Raw genomic sequence first — 25,350 nt, 5'->3', positions numbered from 1 at the left:
ATTTGACTAATGATCGGGGATTGCCTGTTGTTTCGACATGTTTAAGAGTTTATGAAATTTTTTCTTAGTCGTCTTATCGTATAAAGCTTTACTTTAATATGCTTTCTACATCTTATGATGTACTCTTCAATCTTGTATACATTTTAGTTTACATAAGGATATAACTTCTTAAAAATAATTTCCTATTATACTTGTCAATAAATAAAAGATGTTGCCCTAAAAAAAATCCCTTGTAATTTTACACATGTTACAATTGCAACAAACAATTAGCTGTTTTAAAATTTAAAAACTGCATAATTATGTACTATAAGTAACTGTTATTGTCATCAGTCGTTTATCTGGAAGTTACAGGACAAATCACCAAGGAACAAAATGTTCAAGGTTTTAATCTTTTTGGCTTTTGTTTTGGGTACATCTCAGTGTTCTCCTACATGCACAAGAAGAACGTGTTATGGAAAAATCCGAGGAAAAATAACTTTTCGTGTCCCGCATATAGAAGTGGAGGAATATCTAGGTATTCCATATGCATCTCCTCCAACGGGTCATCTACGTTACAAGGTAGGGGAATATTTAAAGGGAAATTCCGCGATTTTTTACTTATCATCTAATTATGTTCATCTTAACATAAAAAACACATTTGCAAAGTTTTAAATTTATATTCCTTCTAATAACGGAGAAAATCAAGTATTTGTAACTTTTTTGGTTGAATTCTCGAGTGGGTCGTGACGTATTAGCCCGATTTATTGAATTCTGGGAAAAAATTAAATCTGTTTAACTCTTATAGCTTATCGACAATATACGTAATTAAAAGCGCACAGCTGACGAATGGTCGAAGTTATTAACCACAATATAAGAATGAACGAAAGTGAATATGCATATATATACCGTTTTGTATTGATTGAATTAAACTCCTATAAAATTATCTCTAGTAAATGTTTTTGAATAAATCTAATTAATTATTGTAGAGATTTTGTTCATAAAATATTTATTGAACATTTTTACTGATATTAAACTGAACATATTTCAATTCTATTTACCGTTATTGTTTTGATAATCATTTCAATGCAACTAATGTGTGAGCAGAGTGTGTATATTATATTGTAAAGGTCACTGTATATTTCTCGGCTTGAGGTCAATTTGTTTACCTTGTAGCTATTTAGCCGCAGGTGTGAGTTCAAGCGTACACAGGTATAAATGTTGTTATTTGGAAAGGATAAACAGAAAGGATTAGAAAGAGTATATGCTGCCATGATGTTAATACACTAAGATTTAATACAAGATGAGAATAAAGATACAATAATTAAATTGTGTAAATTAATTGAAAATAAAATTCTGATTCGTAATTCCGAAAGTGTATAAAAATAAAAGGAAACAATTTTTGATTACTTTCTTAGCGGCAATTGGAAATTGGCGTAAAGATTCAAATATGAAGCAAAAAATAGTAGTTTTAATCTTTAATAAAAACTAAATGCAATATTACCCAATTTGATATACCATTGTACATCTGTTTGATATCATTGACTTTACCGGAATTTCTTAACTTGTATTCAAATCTGGCTGTGTTTAAATGCTAATAAAACTATTGCAATTTTAAAGTTTTTAATTGACAAAAAAATACAACATACAACATGCATAATTTTTTTTTAGTTTCTTTTTAACATTTTATTCTTACATAATTAAATTCATTTGACAATCATTTACACGAACTTTTTGTGAAAAGAATACCAATTATCTAAGCTAAGGCATTATTTCTTTTGAGAATTTTTGAGGATTTTTAAAAAAATTCTATGATAATATTTGTGCAATGTTGAACATGATAGCCGTCATTAATCCAAATAAGTAATACAGTAGTTGTAATAAAAGTTATATTTTAGTCATGCATAACAGATATTGACGAATTTATAATAGTTCGTTCATACATCGTTGTTCATAAAACAATCATTATTAGTATACATGTAAGTTTCCTGGCGTATAAGAGCCATTGAGGATGAGCTCCAGAGAAATCAGACTAGTGGCGTTTCGTTCGTTTGTTTGTTGGGAAAGGAGAGGAAATGCAACCGCTTGTACAGATAAACGACAGAATTACCATACAAGCATTTATAGTCAACACAATCAGAAAGAGTTCCCATCGTTAGACGGGGAATATGAAGGCTTCCAAGAATGAACAAGTGACATGTCTAACTCTCAACAGTTAGAAAACAGACTATCGACATCGACCGCTTGTTCTTGATATTTGAAACTGTATGCATATATATATACGTATACGTTTATGATATAGTGATGAGTTCTTGCGTCTGACAAAAACTAAATTCCTTCATGGTTATATCTTGCCATACGTTTATATTGGTTTGTAAGGTGATTACTCAAAATCGTTATTTGAAAATCCTGTTTGTGAGATGTAGATTCATTTCAATACAGAAATTTCGTCTATATATTTCACAAGTGTATAACACGGAGAAGCTCTGAAGGTTCATAACTCCCATTTTGTTTGGGTGTGAACCATCGATGTTTACAGCAATATCAAAGAATAAGGTGATGATGGTAGAAAGAACTATGGGCGTCATGTGGCAAATATTACATGCATATCGGACAATGAGTTGTCAATCTGTATGAAAAGATTTCCAATACAACCATATTATTGAGAAGGAATGTTTACATGCTATACTCTCGTACTAGTATTACAGGGTTCTTGTGGCGTTCACCTTAGACACACATCGTTTTAACGATGTTTAAAAAAAGACAGAACCAATTTAATGTCATATTTCCCTATTTTTCAAATATAACTAAAATTCTTTTATCTGACAAGAATACCCCTATTTAGCGAACAAGTAATTTATTCTTTTTTCTGTTATTGAATACCAAGAAAGAAAATAAATCCCGAAATTAATTTGAAACTTTGATACTCAAAAGTTTCCCAGCAAAATATTCACATCCCCTGGGGATAATTAGTTTTCGTCCAGTGGCATATATAACAGTTGTGATGACGAATTCCTTCCTTTGTTTGAGAACAATCTTATTGAAATATAAATCTGTGATTTTCCTAGGTCCACAGCTTCAATGAACCAAAGCAAAAGTTATACATCGACCTGTATTTAAATCAAATTGGTTCTCTTCTTCTTTTGGTATACAACTGTAGTCTATCGACATTCGATGATTACATACTGTTGGCATACGTGGACTGGTCTATGTACAACACTTTTACCCCTATTTATTCAAAATATATGTTTTTTTCTTATGTTCAATGTATACACGTATATATTTTAAATTGCGCTATAGTTCCGTAACTTTCTATCCAGTCGTATAAACGAATCGTCGGCAAGTGCGTACATTTTTTTAAATCAATATTTCTGGTCTGTTCCAATCTGTCCTTCACTATTGACAATGACTATATATTACATTTTCCCAAATTCTCCCTTGGAAAAAATATTTAAATAGATTTTAATTTCATCAAATCTTATTTTTTGGGTATTATTTATATTTTTATGAATTATATTCTTTACACCAGAAATGTTATTTATAAACAAGCGTATGAGTTTAGTAATGACAAGTAAGACAGAGTTGTATATTATACATCTGATAGTTCAAAATGGAAAGTTATAAGTTATAAGTTATCAGCCGTGTATACACTGATCAATACCTGCAGAAGTGAAACGATGCATGAACTTGCAAGCCCGACAGGAAATCGCTTGAATACCTGGACGTGTCACCTCACACCCCTCACAATACCTTTGGAAGTAATACCTTTAGCCATGCTGGTGATCAGACGAGGGAAGATCAAAATATATTTGAAAAAAGTTTATTACTTTAAAGAATTATGAACAAATTAGATTTTCGAAAACAATTTTCACGGAACACTTAATTATGATTTCAACTTTGACTTTTCACTTAATTCCAATATCAACAGTTTAAAAACAACAGACCATGGTATTTCAAAAAAAGTAAGAATATTTTCCGTATCAAGTTAGTTAGCCGGATTAAACAACCGTACGATTGACAAGATATCGACACGCAATTACGACTACATCGGTTACTGTAGTTTTGTTTCTTTGTGGTTTATAGACATATCGTTTTTATTCATCGGGAAAGAAGACAAGATGGCGGATCTCGGAGAATTGATACTCTAAATTTAAAATCGATGGTGATCGCTTATCTAGCGGAATAAAACTTTAATATCTATGAATTTGAGCATTTTTATACAGAATGAACATAATATCAATTTTTGATTTTTTTGCGAAGTTTCCCTTTAATTGTTAAAAGATCAGTATCACCAATTAACCTGACCAGTTGAGATATGAGTATAAATTTGATATATAACCTGATTTTCGAACAAGAATACAAAGCCTGGAAAAATTCAAATAGTTCAAAAGAGAGGCGAATTTACGTCATTTAGACTGTTGTATTGTTGTCACATTGGGAAGCATACCATGTCTTCTTTTTTTGAAGAATTAAAAAATCACTTTATTTCTATTAGGGTTCCGCTTGCATCCTTAATGCAAAACAAAATAAGAAGGGAATGTAAAGCACACAACATTGTGCAATTTTGTAGTTTTATATATAAAATAAAAAACTACAAAAGAGCAGATGATTTTTTTGATTTTTTTTTCAGATTGAATCGTTGCAGTTGCAAAATTTTTCTAACATTTTTTTTTATCATAATGACATCAAACTATGCTTGCAAATAGTTGAAGCGTAGTCCATGAACAATTGAAAAGTCAGCTCAATATAAATAAACGTATTGCGTAGATAGTTATGGAAGGAAGTTTATTGATGACTACACAATGCCAATGAAAATGCCGCATTTCCCTTTTGTTCGCAGTTAATAAGAATGTAAGATAAAGGTGTTCATATTTTTTTTTGAATATTCGTATGTCTTACAAAGTTGTTGCAGATTTATCCATATTCTGCCTTAAAATAAATGTTCGAATTTTATAGGAAATGCACATTAGATATTATTTCGCTTAAATGAAATGCCAATAAGCTAGTAAAGAGTTAATAAGAGTTAGGCCGTGTTCACACCAAACGCCGTGTAGAGTAAACATGTTTACAATTAGTTTAGTGTAGTGTACACTGGTTTCACATTACATTTGTTCACATCTATACACCTTGTTTAGCTACCTGTACATAGGATTTGTTCTCACTTAAAAATTATATGTCATTTAAATGTTCATTACGTAGAACTGAATTTAAATTTTTGGAAAATTTTTCTAGCGGTAATGGAACAACCATTTGACTTCAAAAAAAGGGGGGGGGGGGGTAATGGAAATATTCCGATCCTCAATTTGATAAAAATGGTCATACAGATGATAAAAAAAATTATTCTGAATCCAGAGTTTCCCCATACAATAAAGTGTTAAATATTGGAAAAAAAAGTATTTGATCACCAGCATCGAAAAAAAAGGAATAAAAACGTACGCGCGAAAAAAAATCTGACTCAGATAAAAAAATAACCCTCCCCCTTTTTTTTAAGTTAAGTGGTTGCTACTTTATGAAAGCCATTTTTACAATTTGCAGTAGTTTGAATATACTAGAAATGTCTAGATAATGCATTAGAAAACGTTAGCTGCAACAGCTTGCTTACAGCCGAAAAAAAGGATTGAGATATTAGGGATCACTACATTTTTCTTTTCTGTTCGTTTCAAATGGTATTTCATCTCCAAGGAGTATTTGGTAAAGGAATAGGGTAATGTTTTTTTTAATTTATTTTACGTACGCGTGTTATTTAACGGATCTGAGATACTAGACAAACATATAAATTACCTCACACTTTTTTAAGTCGTGCATTTATGCGTGAATCGTTTTTTGAGTAAAGACCAGTGGCGAATATATCTGTGTACGTGAAGTCGATTCGGGAAGACCTTTTCAAATGAATTAGGCAGCAACTATTTACTTCATTTTTTGTGGAGGGTGAGGGGTGTGTGAGCTATTGATTTTTTTTTAGGACAAATTTTGGTGACAAGTCGAAATCAATTTTAGCATTATATATTGTGGCAGCTGAGGGTGAAACAAACAATTTCTTTTTCAGGGCCAAAAACTGGTAACATTTCTTGTTTCCAAAACAAAATCCATAGCTCACCACCCCATCCCCTTGCCTTTATGTTTATACTCAACTATAATAGCCCCCCCCCCCCCCTCGAAAATCAATTGGTTGCTGCCTTATGGGTTCGGCAATAATGCTGCTTTGAGTCTTGATTAGGGGTTAATAAAGTACGTTAATTTTTTTTAACAAAAAAAATCTGTAAAATTTAGACAACTAATAATTATCAAAAATATCAATTTTACTCAAAAACAGTTTCCCCCTTAAATATATACTCGATAAAACTAATGTCCTAAATGCCTAGTTTTGTGTACACTTAACCTACACAAGGCCTACATCGACTATCGACTGTGTGTAGGTAAAACATGATTTAAACTACATGTAAACATTGAGTTTTATCAATGGGAACGCAATTCTGTTTAATTTACGTGTGATTTACACTAACACAACACCGAATTTAGGTCAATGTGAACACGGCCTTAGTCGAATGTATTGTATCATGTATGCATAAGTAGATAAAACAGGTCGATATCTTATTAAGGATCAGGCTTATTTCCTGTGTATTTGTTTTGATTGTAAGTAAATGTAAAATATACTCCAATGGCGTTGATTACATACATGTAATTAAGAAAATGACACGGTAAGAATAATAAAACTACAAGACTTAGTTTACATAAGTATGTATTACTGTTAATGTAAAAGTGGAAAGGGATTAATATAAGTTGCAAAACTTGTTTCCCAATCCACTCTAAATAAATATGTTAAAACTAAAAAAACTTTTTATGTAACTGTAAATAAGTAATCATGAACAACGCTTATGCACGCTGTGGCTGTTAAATTTCAATTTAGTGAGGAACAATACAAAGGTTTACAATCAGTGAGTGCAGCAAAGGAGAACATAGAGGTTAACAGTCTTTGAAATGTTGGTTTTACTGCTTTACTAAAATTTGTTTCGGTTTTTCCTATTATGTCTGGTTGTTTTGCTCACAGATTGTTGTCGATATAATGGAATTCTATGCGACTGTCATACTAGTGACACTTTTAACTAGCTTGAAAACCCGGTTAAATCCACCATTTCTACATAAGAAAATGTCTGAACCAGGTTTGGAAACTTGCAGTCGATTTTCATTAGTTAAATGTGATCATCAAATGATGTGTTCAACACTTGAGTTTTGGCATAACAATTTGGGAATATTAAAAAAGATTAAAGTGAAAAATTCAAGAATGCTTTTTACATCACATATGTTTATTTCCCCCTTAATACTTATAGGACCAGCATGACATACTAGCATTGCAGTTAAATCTTGTTGTTTTTATAACACGATGCTTGAAAGGCACATATCTATGTGATTCATTCTGTTTTTATATTTGAATAAGACCAATCTGTAAATTATTACACAATCAATATACGAGCTGTATATTTTTCACTTGTTGAAAAAAAGAACGTAACATTCAAATCAACAGTTGTCATAATTACTTATTGCATTAAATTACTTATTTGCCCCCCTAAAAAATATTTATTACGAAAATTTTGATATCTTACTATTTTATTTACGATAAGAGTACTATGTCTGGCAAGATTATTTGAATATAAAAATATACATTATTTACAGAGACCACAGAAGCCTCTGAGATGGAGTCCTCGCATTTTAGACACAACAAATCTTCCACCAGCATGCCCACAGGAGCAACGGGCCCAAATAAATTTCCATAGACCCGGGTTTGACAACTTTAACGAAGACTGTCTATATATGAACATCTATGTACCAAGAGTATGTTATAACATCAGAATCCCCAAACTTAAAGTGTTTATCTGATACTGTAAACAAGAAATATGACTTGATATTTTATTTAGGGAATTTTAATTCATAGTTAACGTTTATAATTCTGGCTAAAAATAGAATTCAAACACAATTTTTTTTATATTTTCTTAATACAGACAAATACAATTTAAGTTGTAATTGAATTTTAACCAATTCCATATGTAAAGCATATTTTCAAACCATTTCTATTTTTTGGCGAAATCAAAGATCAATAAAAGGACACTGCCGATTCTGCTATACATACATGGAGGTTCTAATTCTCAAGGAATGGGAGCTGTGTTTGATGGTGACATCTTAGCTGCACATGGAGAAATGATTGTTATTACTTTCAACTATAGACTCGCCAATCTAGGTATAATATATCTAAGACCAGCACACACGTTGTTCCATTTTTCAGGATAAAATAACCTTTCTAGCGCGCAAGACAAGTATTTAGCACAAAAGCTTGAGATGCAAAATAGTTTAAGCCAAAAATTGTTTAAAACCGAAATGCCAAAATTTCTATTGATTTATTTGATAAATTTAATTTGTCAAAGCAACACTATTCCAAACTTTTCTCGATAATGTTTGCTTCATTTTTTAATTCGATTTGCTTAACAAGAACAATAAGTTGAAATTGTTTTTTTTTCATATCCGACCATTGTACATTCGTTCCTTTTTTTACTGAGTGTATTTGGTTTAATTTTCCGTCTGAATTCCAGTCCATTATCGAAATTTTCACAAGTATTGATTAATTGATTAACATCGGTATACGTGTGTCCTTCCTTTCTTTTAAGTACATTTCATAGTTCTTTTACTGGTTTCAACTTTTTTTCAATGGCAAACAATGAAAAAAAATCCTTTCCAGATACATTAACATCTACTTCAAAAATGTGTTTTTCAATTTTAAACTCACACAGGACAAATACAAAGAACAAATTGAATAAACACCATACTTGATTATGACTTTAAATTATATATAAATTATCTAAATGTTTATAACGTTTTGAATTATTTTATAACATTAACAGGTTTTTTTGCCGATCCAAGTAAAGGTATAAGGGGCAATAATGGTCTTATGGATCAAGTATTGGTTATGAAATGGATACAAAGAAATATCAAGTATTTCAATGGTAACCCGTCTAAAGTAACCTTATATGGACATAGTGCTGGAGCTGGGGACGCTGGTGTTCACTTACTATCAGATTTGACCAAAGGTATGAATATACCATGAAAGATGAAAAATTTAATATACAGCCCGTAAATTTGTTTAAGTCAATCGATCTGTTTCATGCCCTGGGCCAGTGAAACTGAGAAAAAACAATCACTACACTACTCGATATATGCATAGTAAGAGCTGCATGTTCTAGCGATACACTAGGCGTCATTATAAATGCAGTACCTTCTAAATGATTCCACTTCTATTTGTGTAGACATTAAATGCATTGTTAATATACTAGGCTCCGTACCATTTGAAGAACATCCTGATTGTACGTACCTTTTTTTTATGTTATTTGTGCCTGCATAGTCGACCCAATAGGCATTACATATATGCTTCTGTTTATTCATTTATTGTGACGCTTCTAAACGACAGATTTATCTCAATAATAATTTTTCCACACGATTCCTGATATTGAATTATACAAAGTTATATTTATATTAATTTATTTTGTCATTAATAAGTGTTGATTCCAACATGCTTTTAACTACTCTAACAGGGTTATTTAGAAATACAATAATGCACAGTGGCACACCGATTTCGCACTGGTTTCCTTCATTTTGTGTACAATCCAGTAGAGTATCAAATATTCCTCAAAATTGTCGACCGGGTTACAGTCTGATCACTACAGAGCCACAACAGGTGAGTTATAAAATATTCAAGTAATTCCTTATTAAGTATCTAAGTATAACGTTGGAAAGGACACAACATGTAACGTTTGAACTTATTTGTCTTTTGATGAAAAAGGGCAGTTGCTGTCTTAAAGATGAGTCAACCCCTGTACTGTTAGCAAGTCAACATGCGCAAATCACGTACTTTGTACAGAGAGGCCTTTCTTACTGATGCACTCATTGTGACAATAAAATAAACACAGTACATTCCTTACTTTGTTCTACCCAAAATTCTGCCAGGTTTGAAGTCTTGAATTGATTTCATATTTGGAAGTGTATAGCTGTACTTTCGTCATTTTCTGTCATCGAGCCGATGTATTATTCTAAGAGATATTTGTTCCCACTCAATTATAGGATATACCATCCCTCTTCAAAGTATATGTACTTGTATCTAAAAACAAATTAACGGATATGTTATGATGAAAATTGAAGTCAACCTTTCATACTTGTATATGTTTCCTGTACAAAAAGCCACCGTGGACCCTTATTATTGTGCTTTCTTCCAACTAACAAGAACTAAAAGAAAAAAAAAATTGTGGTAACGGGAGTCACTTCGGCTTTATTTAAAAAACGTACACATGAAACACAATACCGTTTAAAAGACTTTGACGGACAGCTCGGAATGCTTAATCTACTGACATTAAAATGTCTTATAATGGCTACTGTATTCTTTCAAAAATGTTAATGCAGAAAAAAGAAATAATGAGAGCGGTTCAATCGTATTCAAAATGAAAATAACACTTAATATATATCATGCTTTCGAAGGTCTTGCTTGATTTACCTTCATTGAAAACACTCTAAAACCCAAACATTTGAAAGCCATGGATAACACAATGCGTCTGTTAAGCATTAATAAATCAGTGGAATTCTTAAATCCTTTATTTAAAGCATAAAAAGCTTGGTGTCAATACCAATAATTCCAAGACAAAACTAAATTATCTAAGATGAATTAACAATGCACAAATAAAAGATATTATTTTGAAAATAGAATTTTTGGGCACGTTTTTCAGATTATTTGGACATCAAACAAGAACTTTAGAAAAGTACGTTAAGACAACAAAATAAATTTGGCTGAGATTAACAAACAACGATGTTTACTTTTTACTTTTTTTCTCTTATTACTTTTTATAATTCAATAGGATAATTGGGTTATCATTGATGGAGAATTTCTAAAAGGCAGTCCAGAAAAACTGTTTACTTGTGGAAAATTCCGGCGTGGTCCAGTATTATTAATGATATCACGGGATGAAGGATTTCCATTAGACCCATCAAGTATGTATTTAAAAACAAACTACTGAAACACAACCATGCATATCCATCCATCCATCAATCCAAAATATACATACGTGCATGCAGGCATCCATCTATCCAAAAAATACATACGTACATGCAGGCATCCATCAATCCATAAAAAAAAACATACATACGTGCATGCAGGCATCCATCCATCCATCATCCATCCATCAATCCATCCAAAAAATACATGCGTGCATGCAGGCAAACCTGCTTAAACGACCACCTTTATTAAGCAAAACCATGTGATGTTAGACCATTAACTGTAGGCTCCTTTGTAGTGCTTTTCATACATATCTGAATTTAAACCACTTTTTTTCACTGACTTAAATGACCCCTAGAAACAGGTTTGCATGCATGCACTCAAATTAAACCATACCAACCGATGGTACATTGAAAATGAATTAAAAAAACCCACAAAAGTCCACAAACGTATACGTAATAGTTATACACCTAGGAAAAGGTATGTCTGGATAAGAAACCCCGTCGGCCGGAGGCCGTAGGGGTTTCTTATCCAGACATGCCGTATCCCGAGGTGTATAACTAACTTACACCCCTTTTTAAACTCTATATTGTTAACATTGATTATCAAATGAAAAAAACAACGATAGCATATATTTTATTGACAATATCAAACCATGATTTATAAGATTTTTTTGTTATTACATGAAAACCCACTAGTAGCCTTTTTTGGTTATCTTCGTTCACACTTTGACAAGTGAGTATGTTTTACCAATGTCAAGGCTGTTTTGCATATTCCAAATAAATCCTTGGGTTGATATGGATCAGCAGGTCAAGGTTGACCGTATGGTGTATTCATATTAAAAACAAAAAATACCTCATGCTCCGTGTATGCAGTTGTCAATATTGAAGAGTATGAGACGGACGACATTTCTTAGCAAGCGTTGGATTTGGTAGATGAGACTTATTTAAAAGATAAAGGCAATATTATTACCCAAAGTACTTACCTGTATCAGTTTAATAAAGGTAATCATAACTATATTTTCTATTTTACGGTTTTATGGGGAAAAAAAGCCCCCCTCTACTCGAGAACGAATAAACATTCATATTCGGACCTACAAAGGTTAAGTGTGTCTGCAATAGAAATCCGACTTCCAGCCACGCTCAGCATACAAAGATACAGATTTAATATTTCGTAACTCTCTCTTCTGCGGAATAGGGGCTGATCCAGCTGGGGTTCCCAACTGAAAAGAAAGGGGCAGGGGTTCAAATAAGTCAAATACATTGATCTTTTAAATCTGGTCCAACCCGCGGAACCCCTTCCCTGGATCGGACACTGGATAAGGGGAGGGGGGGTCGAGAATTAGAATCCCCCCTTTTTTTATAATAGTAACATATGACTGGGATAAAAAAAAATACTTTCAGCAAAGGAGTAATTGAAGAAGTTTTTTTAGCTCACCTGGCCCGAAGGGCCAAGTGAGCTTTTCTCATCACTTGGCGTCCGTCGTCTGTCGTCGTCGTCGTCCGTCGTCCGTCGTCTGTTGTCGTCGTCGTCCGTCGTCTGTCGTCGTTAACTTTTACAAAAATCTTCTCCTCTGAAACTACTGGCCCAAATTTAACAAAACTTGGCCACAATCATCATTGGGGTATCTAGTTTTAAAAATGTGTCCGATGACCCCGTCAACCATCCAAGATGGCCAACATGGCTAAAAATAGAACATAGGGGTAAAATGCAGTTTTTGGCTTATAACTCAAAAACCAAAGCATTTAGAGCAAATCTGACATGGGATAAAATTGTTATTCAGGTCAAGATCTATCTGCCCTGAAATTTTCAGATGAATCGGACAACCCGTTGTTAGGTTGCTGCCCCTGAATTGGTAATTTTAAGGAAATTTTTCTGTTTTTGGTTAATTATCTTGAATATTATTATAGATAGAGATAAACTGAAAACATCAATAATGTTCAGCAAAGAAAGATTTACAAATAAGTCAACTTGACCGAAATGGTCAGTTGACCCCTTTAGGAGTTATTGCCCTTTATAGTCAATTTTTAACAATTTTTCGTAGATCTTAGTAATCTTTTAGAAAAATCTTCTCCTCTAAAACTACGCCAAATTTAACCAAACTTGGCCACAATCATCATTGGGGTATCTAGTTTGAAAAATGTGTCCGATGACCAGGCCAACCATCCAAGATGGTCGCCATGGCTAAAAATAGAACATAGGGGTAAAGTGAAGTTTTGGCTTATAACTCAAAAACCAAAGCATTTAGAGCAAATCTGACAAGATGTAAAATTGTTATTTAGGTCAAGATCTATTTGCTCTAAATTTTTCAGATGAATCAGACAACCCGTTGTTAGGTTGCTGCCCTTGAATTGGTAATTTTAAGGAAATTTTGCTGTTTTTGATTAATATCTTGAATATTATTATAAATAGAGATAAACTTTAAACAGCAATATTGTTCAGCTGAGTAAGATTTACAAATAAGTCAATATGACCAAAATGGTCAATTGACCTCCTAAGGAGTTATTGCCCTTTATAGTCAAATTTTTACCATCATTTTCCACTGAAACTCACCTGACCAAGTTTATTATAGATACAGATAATTGTAAGCAGCAAGAATGTTTAGTAAAGTAAGATCTACAAACACATCACTATCACCAAAACACAATTTTGTCATGAATCCATCTGTGTCCGTTGTTTAATATTCACATAGACCAAGGTGAGCGACACAGGCTCTTTAGAGCCTCTAGTTTTAATTTAAAACAAATGCTTAATTTTTTTTTCGCTATTGAAATTTCCTTAAATGTTTTTTTTTTTATATCTTGTAACAATTTGTAGTGAACACTGTAAGTAATTTCTTGTGTTCCTGCCATTTAAAGAATAATCAATTTCTATTGTTACGAATAACAATGGACTTTGTTCGCGGGATGTAGAAGCAGGGGTTTCCAGAAACCCCGCTTGTCACAGCCTGTGGTCAAAATCCATTGTCATTCGTAACAAAAGATCTATTCAATTTACACGTGTTTCAAAAATAGAAACAATGAAGTATAACAAAAGAGCTGGGGTGTAAAAAACAAATAAAAACCACGCACAGTGAATTCATTTTCTCTTGAAGGATAATCAGCTAATGTTCCAGTTATAAGACAATATCAAATGTACGAGTCATTGGTTTTATTATAAAAAGAATATATGTATTAAAAACATATTTTCACGAGATAAGATAAACATGGTTATCAATATAGGAGTCGGTCATGAATTTGGCAGAACTAATTGCTGAATGTTTTGAGTTTTTTTTCTCTTGCATCAACTACCATTTACGTACAAATTTAAGACATTATACTCAAGTCTGTGTGTGAGCACTTGTCATATTCTACTTGCTAGAGGGTTCTCAAATACTTCATATTTTTCGAAAACACAACTTCATTAAAACAATTTCTTTAAACATAACAAAAAACATCAATCAAGAAAATAAAAAAAATAAAAAGTATTAGCAAAGTTATAGAACTTGAAGGTTATTTCTATATTTAAAAGAAAACCAGACAAAATCAAAAAGCATGACTATATCAACCAACAAAACGACAGCAAAACAACTGACATAATATTCATGACTCGGTAAAGGCATACTCTGAACATATTTACCGAGGAAAACACACTTGACTATATACTGCTTTATTCTACATGCTGGCCGTACAGTGACCTATAGTTGTTAATGTCTGTGTCATTTTGGTCTTTTGTGGATAGTTGTCTCATTGGCAATCATACCCCATCTTCTTTTTTATATTGAAAATCGGACATACAATCGAAGAAGGTCGTCCATTTGTATCTGTTTTTTTCTTAGTAAACATGTTGCTGTTTTCTTTCCTTTTATTTCAAATAGGAAGATAAGAAAATAATGTAAGGCAGTTGTTTACATCTAATAAAATGTGAGCTGTAAAAATCAATGAATTCAACCTAATTTTTTTCCCACAATATTTTAGTGTACAGAGACATCAACTTAGATGAGCTACTCGGATATTTTGGGCGGACTCTGTTTGCAGGAAAACCTGATTTTGCAGGTACTTAAGAAAATAATTTAGTAGATAACTTGAAAAAAAAGATAACAAATGTCAAGTGTCGTAGTGTTGGTCTAGAAACCATTATGCTTTCCATGTGCATTTTTGATCATTCTATACGTTTCTTATTAAACCAATCAATAAATATATGAATGCACTGGATACCATTGTCAACGTTCCATTAAAACAATTTGCAATAACTTAACATGTATAAAAAATAATTGAATCATATTGAGAATACTTTATATCCTAAAAATCATTTTCAAATTTTTTGATTGTCATGAATGTTTTAGTAATTATTGATAAAACCAGGTTTCATAAGTACCAACCGAACAATCATCTAATCGTTAAAGTTTGGGCACCTAACGTTCCACTAGAATCGAAGAAAATCATGACATACAAATCCGGTTATCAATCGAACTCGATCGATTAACATAATCGTTACCAATGAAATTGTGAAATGCAAAGAAAGGTAACTAAACACCTATGAATAAATAGAATTAACAAATATATTAATGGAACCATGAAAATACTAGAAAACAAATAGTAAAAACAGATTTTGTTTTGATACTTAATGTTTTTGGATCAAACATATCTATTTTAAAGAAAACGTGAAAAAAGTGCTAAAGATCTGGGAGAGATTGAACCTATCAAATTACCCTCCAGTAAGTAATGAAAATACTAGCAAAAAAATAGTAAAAACAGATTTTGTTTTGATACTTAATGTTTTTGGATCAAACATATCTATTTTAAAGAAAACGTGAAAAAAGAACTAAAGATCTGGGAGAGATTGAACCTATCAAATTACCCTCCAGTAAGTAATGAAAATACTAGCAAAAAAATAGTAAAAACAGATTTTGTTTTGATACTTAATGTTTTTGGATCAAACATATCTATTTTATAGAAAACGTGAAAAAAGAATTAAAGATCTGGGAGAGATTAAACCTATCAAATTATCCTCCAGTAAGTTTATAATTTAAGAATAGACAGATTTTACTCGTTGGAAAAACAAAGACGTGTCCTAACTTTACCTGCGAACAAAAATTGCAACGACAATAAATGTTGGAGGGATGTTTTGATTACAACAAGCGCATATCAATGTGAAAAATATTCACAAAGAACATATTATGAAATTATGGTTGTTGCTGAAGATAAATAGATTGATTCCTAGCACTGTAGTAAAATGAGTAAAAAATGGCGGGTGATGCCAAGTGAACATTTGAAATTATTTAGTCGAAAAACAACTGACCATGGCATGAACAAGAAAAACGACGATAAGATGAATGAGTACACAGAAGAGCAAAGACTTATCAAATTCAAAAACACCAAAAATTCAAGGGTGCCATCAGGTGCTCCAAAAGGATATGTATATTCTGCTCCTTATGTGACATCAGTTGTGTTATTTGAATAACATACGTTGATGCAGAATTTCAAGTGATAAACCATCACTCAAAATGGGATTGATAGTTGACTTTTTTGAATTTTGACCGAGACCGAGTTCATTGATGGGTGCATTTCTCTTATTAATCTTCCACCATGAGAATCTATACCGAGCCAAAATATTTCATTCAAAAATGTTGGTAGTGAGTCGAGATTCATATACAGTGCATCAGTCATCAGATTTGCCAATGAAGTATCGATCTTAGTCGTTCTTTTTGATAACTCTGTTGTAGTTTTTGTATCAGAAGAACAACCCTGTTAATGAGGTCAATATAGTGTAAACAAGCATGCATACGCGTAATGTGTTATTCCAGATGTGTAAACCCTATGCGATGAGGGGGGATATGATATTAAGCAAACGTTATTTTCTTCTAAAAATTTATAGTTATGGAGAAAAGAATCTTAAGACTAATTACGCAAATCTAGGGAAAAATTCTTTACATATTAAATGATTGGCTATTATTTATTTTGAATTATTTGCCATTCATTAGAAATAGATTTCTATCAAAAGTAAGGCTTAAGGAACGTTTTATGTTATTTATATTACAATAACAGCGTACACACATGTTAGCGTATGAATACACAAAGTCAAAGTCGGCGTTTCGCCATAAAAATTGACAACATTGAAAATAATAACAATACTTTTAACCAGTTAGAAGACAGTAAATACACCACCAAATTTATTTATTAAGGTTTGTTTGCGACTAAGTTTAAAAAAATACTCGAAAAAATATTATCATTTCAGGGCTTACAAGTCCTTGCAGATATGGGACTCTTCGCACCAATGATGAAACTAGCAGACATGATTTCTAAATGGCAAACGAATGTTTATACACTCAGTTTTGAGTATGTTTCTCAAAACGTACCCGGACCTGATTGGATAGGTATAAATATTTTTTACTGGTCCGATGAATAAAACCTTTTTCAACTGTTTTTATTACGTTCTTATGCTTTTTTGTTACACCACTGTCCCAGGTAAGGGGGGTTTGTATCCCACTAACATGTTTAAAATCGCCACATTTTGTATGTATGTGTCTGTCTCAAGTCAGGAGCCAGTTATTCAGTGGTAGTCGTTTGTTGCTGTGTTTCATATTTGTTTTTCGTTCATTTTTTTTTGTACATAAATTCTGCCGACCTGTTAGTTTTTCTCATTTGAAAATGTCTTACATTGATTATTTCGGGGCCTTTATAGCTGATTCTGCAGTATGGACTTTGATAATTGTTGAAGGCCGTAGGGTTACCTAAAGTTGTTAATTTCTGTGTCATTTGATCTCTTGTAAACAGTTGTCTGATTAACAATCATACCACATCTTCTTTTTTTATAACACGTGTAAATAAGTTGACTATCAGTATCCTTCCATATACCGTTTAAGAAGTAGGTTCCGCGTTGTATGTTAAAAAATATATTTCTTTATTCATTAGAATAAAATAGTGCAGCTGATGTGAAGACCAATTAAGATCATATAAAATCGAAACATTTATAGTTTTGAATGAAGTGTAGTGCATATATTATCTCTTATCTAAACTGGACAAGAAACATATCAGACCTTTGAGATTGGGTGTAAATTGTAATTCTGATAATTTATTACTAGGAATACAACATGGATGGGATGTATTTTATGTATTTGGTGTACCGACAGTAGGACATCCAAAGTTCTCATTTACAGCACGTGATGCAGAGGTTTCTAAAAGGACGATGCAACTAATCAGCAATTTTGTCAAAAAAGGGTATGATATTATATGAATACTGCCCTTGGATAAAGCTGTTATGGTAGATTGATATGCGAGGGAGAACATAATCACCCAAGACGAATAAAATTAACGGTACCAATTTTCTGGCACCAGTTGCGCATTTCGACAACACATGTCTCTTCAGTGATGCGACGACATGTGTTTATCACCCTGACACATTAATCCAAGGGCTATACTTTTATTGTAAAGGAATGCTTAATGATATAAGTGTGCATTCTGTTATTAGAAGGACAATCGTGGAAACATAAAGGCATATTTTAAGATAGTTTACTAATAGGGTAACCAAATTTTCTGAAACGACAAATACTGGCCATCGTTGGATGGACATTGTTAAAATTAACGTAACAATACTAGAATTCAGCAAACTGACACAAATAAAATCAATCAAAGGAACAAGAGCAATAAACAAAACAAATTCTGACTGTAAAAATGTAAAATTGCGCTATAGTTTGGATAATCAAGGAACATATTTAAAATATTTAAAAAAGCAAAAATTAGACATACAATAGAAATTTGTTTATATAAATAGGAAGAAGATAAATGAACAATATTGATTACACATTATATACTTATTTTCATATTTTGATTAATTCTAGAAACTGGCGATCCTGTGACTTGAAATTGAGGAAGTATAATTCTGAGAGAAAGTCAATCAACAAACTGAATTATGTCAATGGCAAAACAGTCGTTACCAACGAAATCAACTTTAAACAACCAAAAATTGACTTTTGGTATAAATACTTGTATCCCTTTAACTTCAAATGCCCCTTTCGGTATACACCATATAAACGTTATATGTGATGTATTCGTATAAATCATACCAATAACGTTATGATGAAGAATTAAAAGTAATCTATCACAAGACACCTGTTTTATTCTTTCTATGAGTATTAGAAAAGCCTCCGATACCAATAATCGCAGTCAACACAAAGTCGAGGTCAGTAATTTTGCTTCCAAAACTCTTTGCATAAAAGATTTTGTTTGCAACTTCTGATGAAAAACTGCATTATTTCATGAGGCTTAAATTTAAGTATACTGACAACTTTACGACAGAAAAATGTTTTGATGAATTGTTAGGAATAAACACGAGAAAAACTTAAAAAGGTTGATGATTTGAAACAAACCTCTATTTAAATCTGTCAGCGATTGTCATTAATTTAATTCAATGTTCTTGTTAGTTTTCTTTCTTGTGTGTTGTGTTTGTTTGTTTGTTTGTTTGTTTGTCTTCTTTGTTAGCTATGGCGTTGTCAGTTTTTTTTCGATTTTTGGATTTTGCGTTTTAAAGTTCTTTTGGTATCTTTTGCATCTTTAAACATATTTATAAAGTCGAATCATTTTTAGCATATATCCAGGCCACCTTTACAAGAGGCTAAATCATCTAAACAGGTTTATGCACCCGAAAATATATGTATTAGGTAAGAGAGGAAATTTGAATGAACAGTTTACAATGACCTAAACAAACCACTAGCCTCATTTAAAGCATGCATGTGCGTACTGTTATGCGTTTACTTTTCTACATTGGCTAGATGTATAGAGAAGGGTTGAGATCTTATAAACATGTTTAACCCCGCTGCATTTTTGCGCCTGTCCCAAGTCAGGAGCCTTTGGCCTTAATTAGTCTTGTATTATTTTAATTTTAGTATCTTGTGTACAATTTGGAAATAAGTATGGCGTTCATTATCACTGAACTAGTATATATTTGTTTAGGGGACAGCTGAAGGACGCCTCCGGGTGCGGGAATTTCTCACTACATTGAAGACCTGTTGGTGACCTTCTGCTGTTGTTTTTTTCTACGGTCGGGTTGTTGTCTCTTTGACACATTCCCCATTTACATTCTCAATTTTATAGCAAATACACTGATCATAGATAGCAGGATTGATATTTTGTATATGCCCCAGTTGAATAGCACTGAGGACAAAATTTATGATAGCTGTTTCCATGCAGGTGATCACATATTTTATCTATGACGTGTAAGATAACAGATGAACGTTTGTTAAATTTATAAAGTTTATTTCAAGATTTACTGTTGGCATCAAGAATCATTATTTTTTAGTAGGTGATACAGACTTTTAGTGCCTCTATTTAGTAGATTTTAATTTATTTGGTATCTGTTTTATTAACATTTACTATTAATTTTTTAATCAAATAAATTAAATGTTTAGCTCACCTGGAACATATGGTCAAGTGAGCTATTCTAATCGCTTGACATCCTTGACGTGATTTACAAAAATCTATTATGAATCTACTTGGCCAAATGAAACCAAACATGACTACAATTATCCTCGTCAACAGTCTAAAATGTATCCTGCCAACCTGCATAGTAGAAATGGAAGTAAATTAAACATTATATAAATAGAGAAAATCTGACATATGCAGATGTGTTGAGAAGGTCAAAAACTACCTACTGTCCTTGAACTAAAATGTCAGACGACATCTTATAGGTGCAATTGTCCTTGAATGACAATCTTACAATATTTTTTTATTTATTTTATTGTTGCGTTTTAGCTTGAAAATTATATTAATAAAGACAAATGCACACAATCGTCATGTCCAGGCAACAGCATTTTCGAACTCTTACCTATTCAAAATGATTTTAGCCTTCTGACATATCATCTTGAATACTATAACATGAAGATAGAAATGTAGAATAACAAAAATAATCTGAACAAAGTTAGTATTGCCAAATTTGTAAGCTAAATCCTTAGAAAGATTTTGATGGTACTTAAATCGTTTGTCGACTCTTTATAGTAGTTTTTCAACTTAAATGACATATTTTACCATTTGTGTTTCTAATATTATCTTTAAAACTACTAAAAAAGGTAAAATACATAAAACAAACTCCAAGACAAATTCAAAACAGAACATCATTTCTCCATTGACAAAATCAAACGCTCAAACACATCAAAGGAATGAAAAAAAAACCTAGCAGACATTTTAGTATCTTAACCACTCACATTTATTGAAAGAAAGTAAAAAGCAACATAATCAGCAGGATAAGCTCTTCCAATATGTCATCTCTTGTCATGCTTTTGGCCTTTGAAATTGTTTTTTTTTCAAATTATTATTTTTACTTGGTAAATATATTGGCAAAGCAAAAAACAGCAAAAGTATTTAACATCACTGAAATGTCACCTGATTCCTTAGAGGTAAAAGAGTGATTTTAACATTAAATATTTGATCTATGTCTCAAAAGGCTGCTAGGGCGTAATAATGTCAAGCTACTTATAAACCAAATTATATGTAAACATTCCTTATGATCTTGGGTATTAAACATGTCCAAGTAATTTGATACTCTTCTTTGAGAAGAGATTGAGTATTTACAATACATAAAGATCGTAAGTAGAATGGAAATCTAATGAGACATTATAATCGTGGAAGAGACAACACATAAAGAGGATGCACACAAGAATCCTAAAATCAAAAGAGGATTGCTTCTATGGATGTTCTTTATATTTGTAGCTTTTTGAAAACGAATATAACTAGAATTGACTGAAACAACACATAAGAGATAAAAGGTTCAAATACATGTCTAAAGGGCAGCATGCAGACTTTATCAATATAGAAATGTCATGACGATACACCAAACTCTAAATCAAGTTTATGAAATAAAAAAAAAAATCAACGATCTAGATAAACATGACTTGAACTATGATACAAAGAAATTCCATCTACGATATCAAACTTGTTCAAAAAATAATGTAGTAATTGAAAGCTTTATTTTCGTAATGAGATAAATTTTATTTATTCTATGTGTTTGGAGGGGAGGGGAGAGGAGAGTTTACTTCAAGTTTTAATAAAAGGGTTTAAAAAAAATAATCATCCGTTACTTTTTATTCTTGTAACTCTGAACTTGTCTTTTAACTAATACAAAATCCCATCAAGTTGGCCTTCATGTCTGCCGTTATGACTATAAAAAATCATTCAGACCTAATGTCATGAATGTATATGGTTGATTTAATAAAGCTTCTTTCATTTAGTATTTTTTATACTAAAACATTGTTCGTTTACATTTCAAAGTATTCACATATCCTACTTATTTATATGTCTTGACAAAAGAATACATCTGTTGCAAAATATATGCACACAAGCGTGTTTACGATATATTTGGCAATAACGCATAATCAAGGTAGAAAAAGAGATGTATCTCGCCTTTTTGTATTTTTTTTAATTTTATACAAATGTTAAATCCAAATTACAGTATCTTAAAGTGTTAACTTTGCAAAACATTCATTGTCAATGAACCATGATTTATGTGAAGAACCAAGTAACCTCCAAGACAATGCTTATAAAAATGCTACCAAACACTATTGACGTATCGTCAGTGGGACCCTTTACCAAGACTTAGCACAAAGAACTTATTTGTAGACATTCAATATCTACTAAACAAATAAAACAAGGAGCAATTGGATTATATACAGATTCTAGGTACAGACGTTTTTTTCCTTTTTACGTACTTTCAGACCATTCTGCGTGGTATTATGTGAGACTTAATAAAACATGAAACTTAACTAATTGAATGTGTGCTACTTCATTTTGTTTTTGTCGTACGACTCTTTACGTGATTCGGTATTTGTGCATCAATCTGTCAGATTATGTGGCTTTGAGCGAGCCTGGTGAATGGCGGTTTAGGGGATGAATTTGGACACAAGAAATTTTAACAATGTTGGTTTTTTTCATTTGGTTTCTCCTTGTATTTATACATTTGTATTTTACTGAATTTGTACTTGTTGGTAAAAAGTATGCTTTTAGAGCATTGTGCATAGCATTGTATCAACTACAATAACGTATTTTGTTGCCGTCTTTATCAGATATACTATCAATTACAATATTTTTTTTGTTGCTGTATTTTTCTTTACATATATTTGCGTCTTTGTAGATCTTTTATAGACTATGTATGTTATGTATGTCTTGGATGCTAGAGGCATATAAAATCAAGTACTAGTATGTCTTTTTGGTTTGCAAATCTTTTATATTATGAAACATTAAACAACTGTCCGACATATAAAAGATATCGATAGCTATGAAATCCCCCTTTCCCTACTGAAAATTACTGTACCAAGTTAGGAATATGACAATTGTATTCCGTTAGTTGCGTTGGTGTACACTATCTAACGTTTGATTATGTCAGCCCTTAAACACTTCCTCCTTTTGGATTTACTATGGAGCTCGTTTTTTTGTTGATACTGTTAATTAAGTGTATCTGCTCACTTTGATATGCTTGCACTACCTTTTAATATATACCTATATGACTCATTTACATTTTTACTGCAATGAAATGTACAACTAATTCCTTCAACTGACATATTCACGTAAATATTTCTTTTCAATCTTTTTCCATATGCAACAGGATTTAACTTACTATGATTTGGGTGGCATTATACCTTAAAACTAAAATAGATTCATAAGTGAAATGAAAGTTGGTGTTAAAGAGATATGTGAGGGTGTATCAAGCACCTATATAGTTTTGTTCATGTTTTTTTAAGTTGATCGAGACAAAACTATTTTTTTCCCTTGCATCCTTGTGTATGTTCAAAATGTATGGAATTGACAAAAAAATAATAAAATGGCAAATGTAAATTACACGTTGTTTTGTGTTAGCTTCGCCATGAAAAAATACACTGCAATGAGTATTCTTCAAATACATTTTTTTATGAGATTCTATAAATCTAGTGCGTCTGAAACTTCCAGGATTACCTTCCGATGTAGGATGTTAAATTGATCCATACATCCTTCAATTTTATTAATTATTTTTTTTAATAGTTAAAGGATCTTTTTAAAATGGATCTCATTCCAACTGTTCAGCCGGCATAGGCGAGTATGGTCAGATTATGCATATTAGAAACGAGTCGTTTGACCGTAATAGAATAAAGAAAAGCAACAGTAGTATACCACTGTTCGAAAGTTATAAATCGATTGAGATAAATCAAAGCCGGGTTACAAACTAAAACTAAGTTAAATACATCAACTATATGAGAGAAAAACAGAGACACTGAAGTGCAACAAAAAAAAACCCGATATTGCAACTCACACCGAAACGAACTATAAGATAACAACTGCCATTTTTCTGACTTGGTACAGGACATTTTAATTAAACTTAGTTGGTTGCAAACTTGTTTTGCGGCTAGTCAATCCTCCCACTTTTATGGCATTGCTAAATATAACACTAAAATGATAACATTACATGACAGAACTACAGTACAAATAAATGCAAGAACATTAAGGACAGAGAAATACACTAATAAACATTACAATAAAGCATTTCGACATGCTAGTTGTTATCAAAAATACCAGGCCTACAATCTAAATCACCATACGCACGTTTCGTCTACGTAAGATCCACCAGCTACACCCATATAAAAAAGTAAAGAAAGCTAAAAAGTAGAATACAAAGTTGAAGACCACCGATGACCAATAATTCCAAAAAAATTGTGCCAAACACGGTGAATTCACAGATAATTTCAAAAATTGTTGATATTGTTCAAAATAAGGTTTATAATTAGGGTATTTGATGTAAAATACAACAATTACATTTAATTAATATAGAATTGTGTTAGTAATTAGATAATTAATTGTTTTATCTTACTATGTCGGTTTTCTTAAGTTGCTCAAACTAAAATCTTATGAATGAACTGAGTGATAAATTATCTTTTCTTTTACATACGAATAGAATATTAAAAAAAAACTACAAACAACAACAAATTTAAAAATATCCGATCAGAATAACAAATAAAACATAATAACTACATACATAAATTGTGGATAGCAATGACCCTGACACGTCTCATAGAAATGGAAAATCACACTCAGCAAAACAGTCAAATTCGGGAAAAGGTTACGTTCGATACTTAAACCCGTTTCACAGATGATATCGGATATGTTCCTTACGTTGTGTCTACAATCCCCTTCTCTTCTCGTTAATGTGACCCAACGAATTAGACTCTTTACCGGGTTTGTTAAAACATGAGGTACACGATTGGTGTCACATGTAAAGTAGGATCTGCTTACCCTTCCATTTTTGGTGGGGTTCATGTTGCTAAGTCTTTAGTTTTTCTATATCATTTCTAGTGTACTATTATTTGTCTGTTTGTCATTTTCATTTTTAACCTCGGCGTTGTCAGTTTATTT

The 25,350-nt window shown here is 31.9% G+C and overlaps 1 protein-coding gene across 5 annotated transcripts in view; it reads left to right on the top strand.

Annotated features, from left to right (window-relative positions):
• The window catches only part of LOC134707592 (acetylcholinesterase-like), a 43,426-nt gene extending 24,347 nt beyond the window's left edge, over positions 1-19,079 (top strand). The window contains exons 1-11 of one of the 5 annotated variants that reach the window (XM_063567498.1): positions 302-558; positions 7,648-7,806; positions 8,065-8,209; positions 8,868-9,053; positions 9,555-9,697; positions 10,866-10,998; positions 14,959-15,036; positions 15,789-15,847; positions 17,219-17,357; positions 18,066-18,201; positions 18,822-19,079. In XM_063567498.1, coding sequence (XP_063423568.1) covers positions 373-558; positions 7,648-7,806; positions 8,065-8,209; positions 8,868-9,053; positions 9,555-9,697; positions 10,866-10,998; positions 14,959-15,036; positions 15,789-15,847; positions 17,219-17,357; positions 18,066-18,201; positions 18,822-19,026 — 1,569 coding nt within the window. In that variant the 5' untranslated portion in view covers positions 302-372 and the 3' untranslated portion in view covers positions 19,027-19,079. The other 4 variants (XM_063567497.1, XM_063567500.1, XM_063567501.1 and 1 more) reach the window with 4 other exon arrangements.
• The last annotated feature ends 6,271 nt before the right edge of the window (positions 19,080-25,350 follow it).

This window comes from Mytilus trossulus, chromosome 2 (assembly GCF_036588685.1).
Source record: "Mytilus trossulus isolate FHL-02 chromosome 2, PNRI_Mtr1.1.1.hap1, whole genome shotgun sequence".
Lineage (NCBI taxonomy): Eukaryota > Metazoa > Mollusca > Bivalvia > Mytilida > Mytilidae > Mytilus > Mytilus trossulus.
The sequence above is the reverse complement of the archived record's forward strand: the minus strand, read 5'-3'. Positions and strand labels throughout refer to the sequence as shown.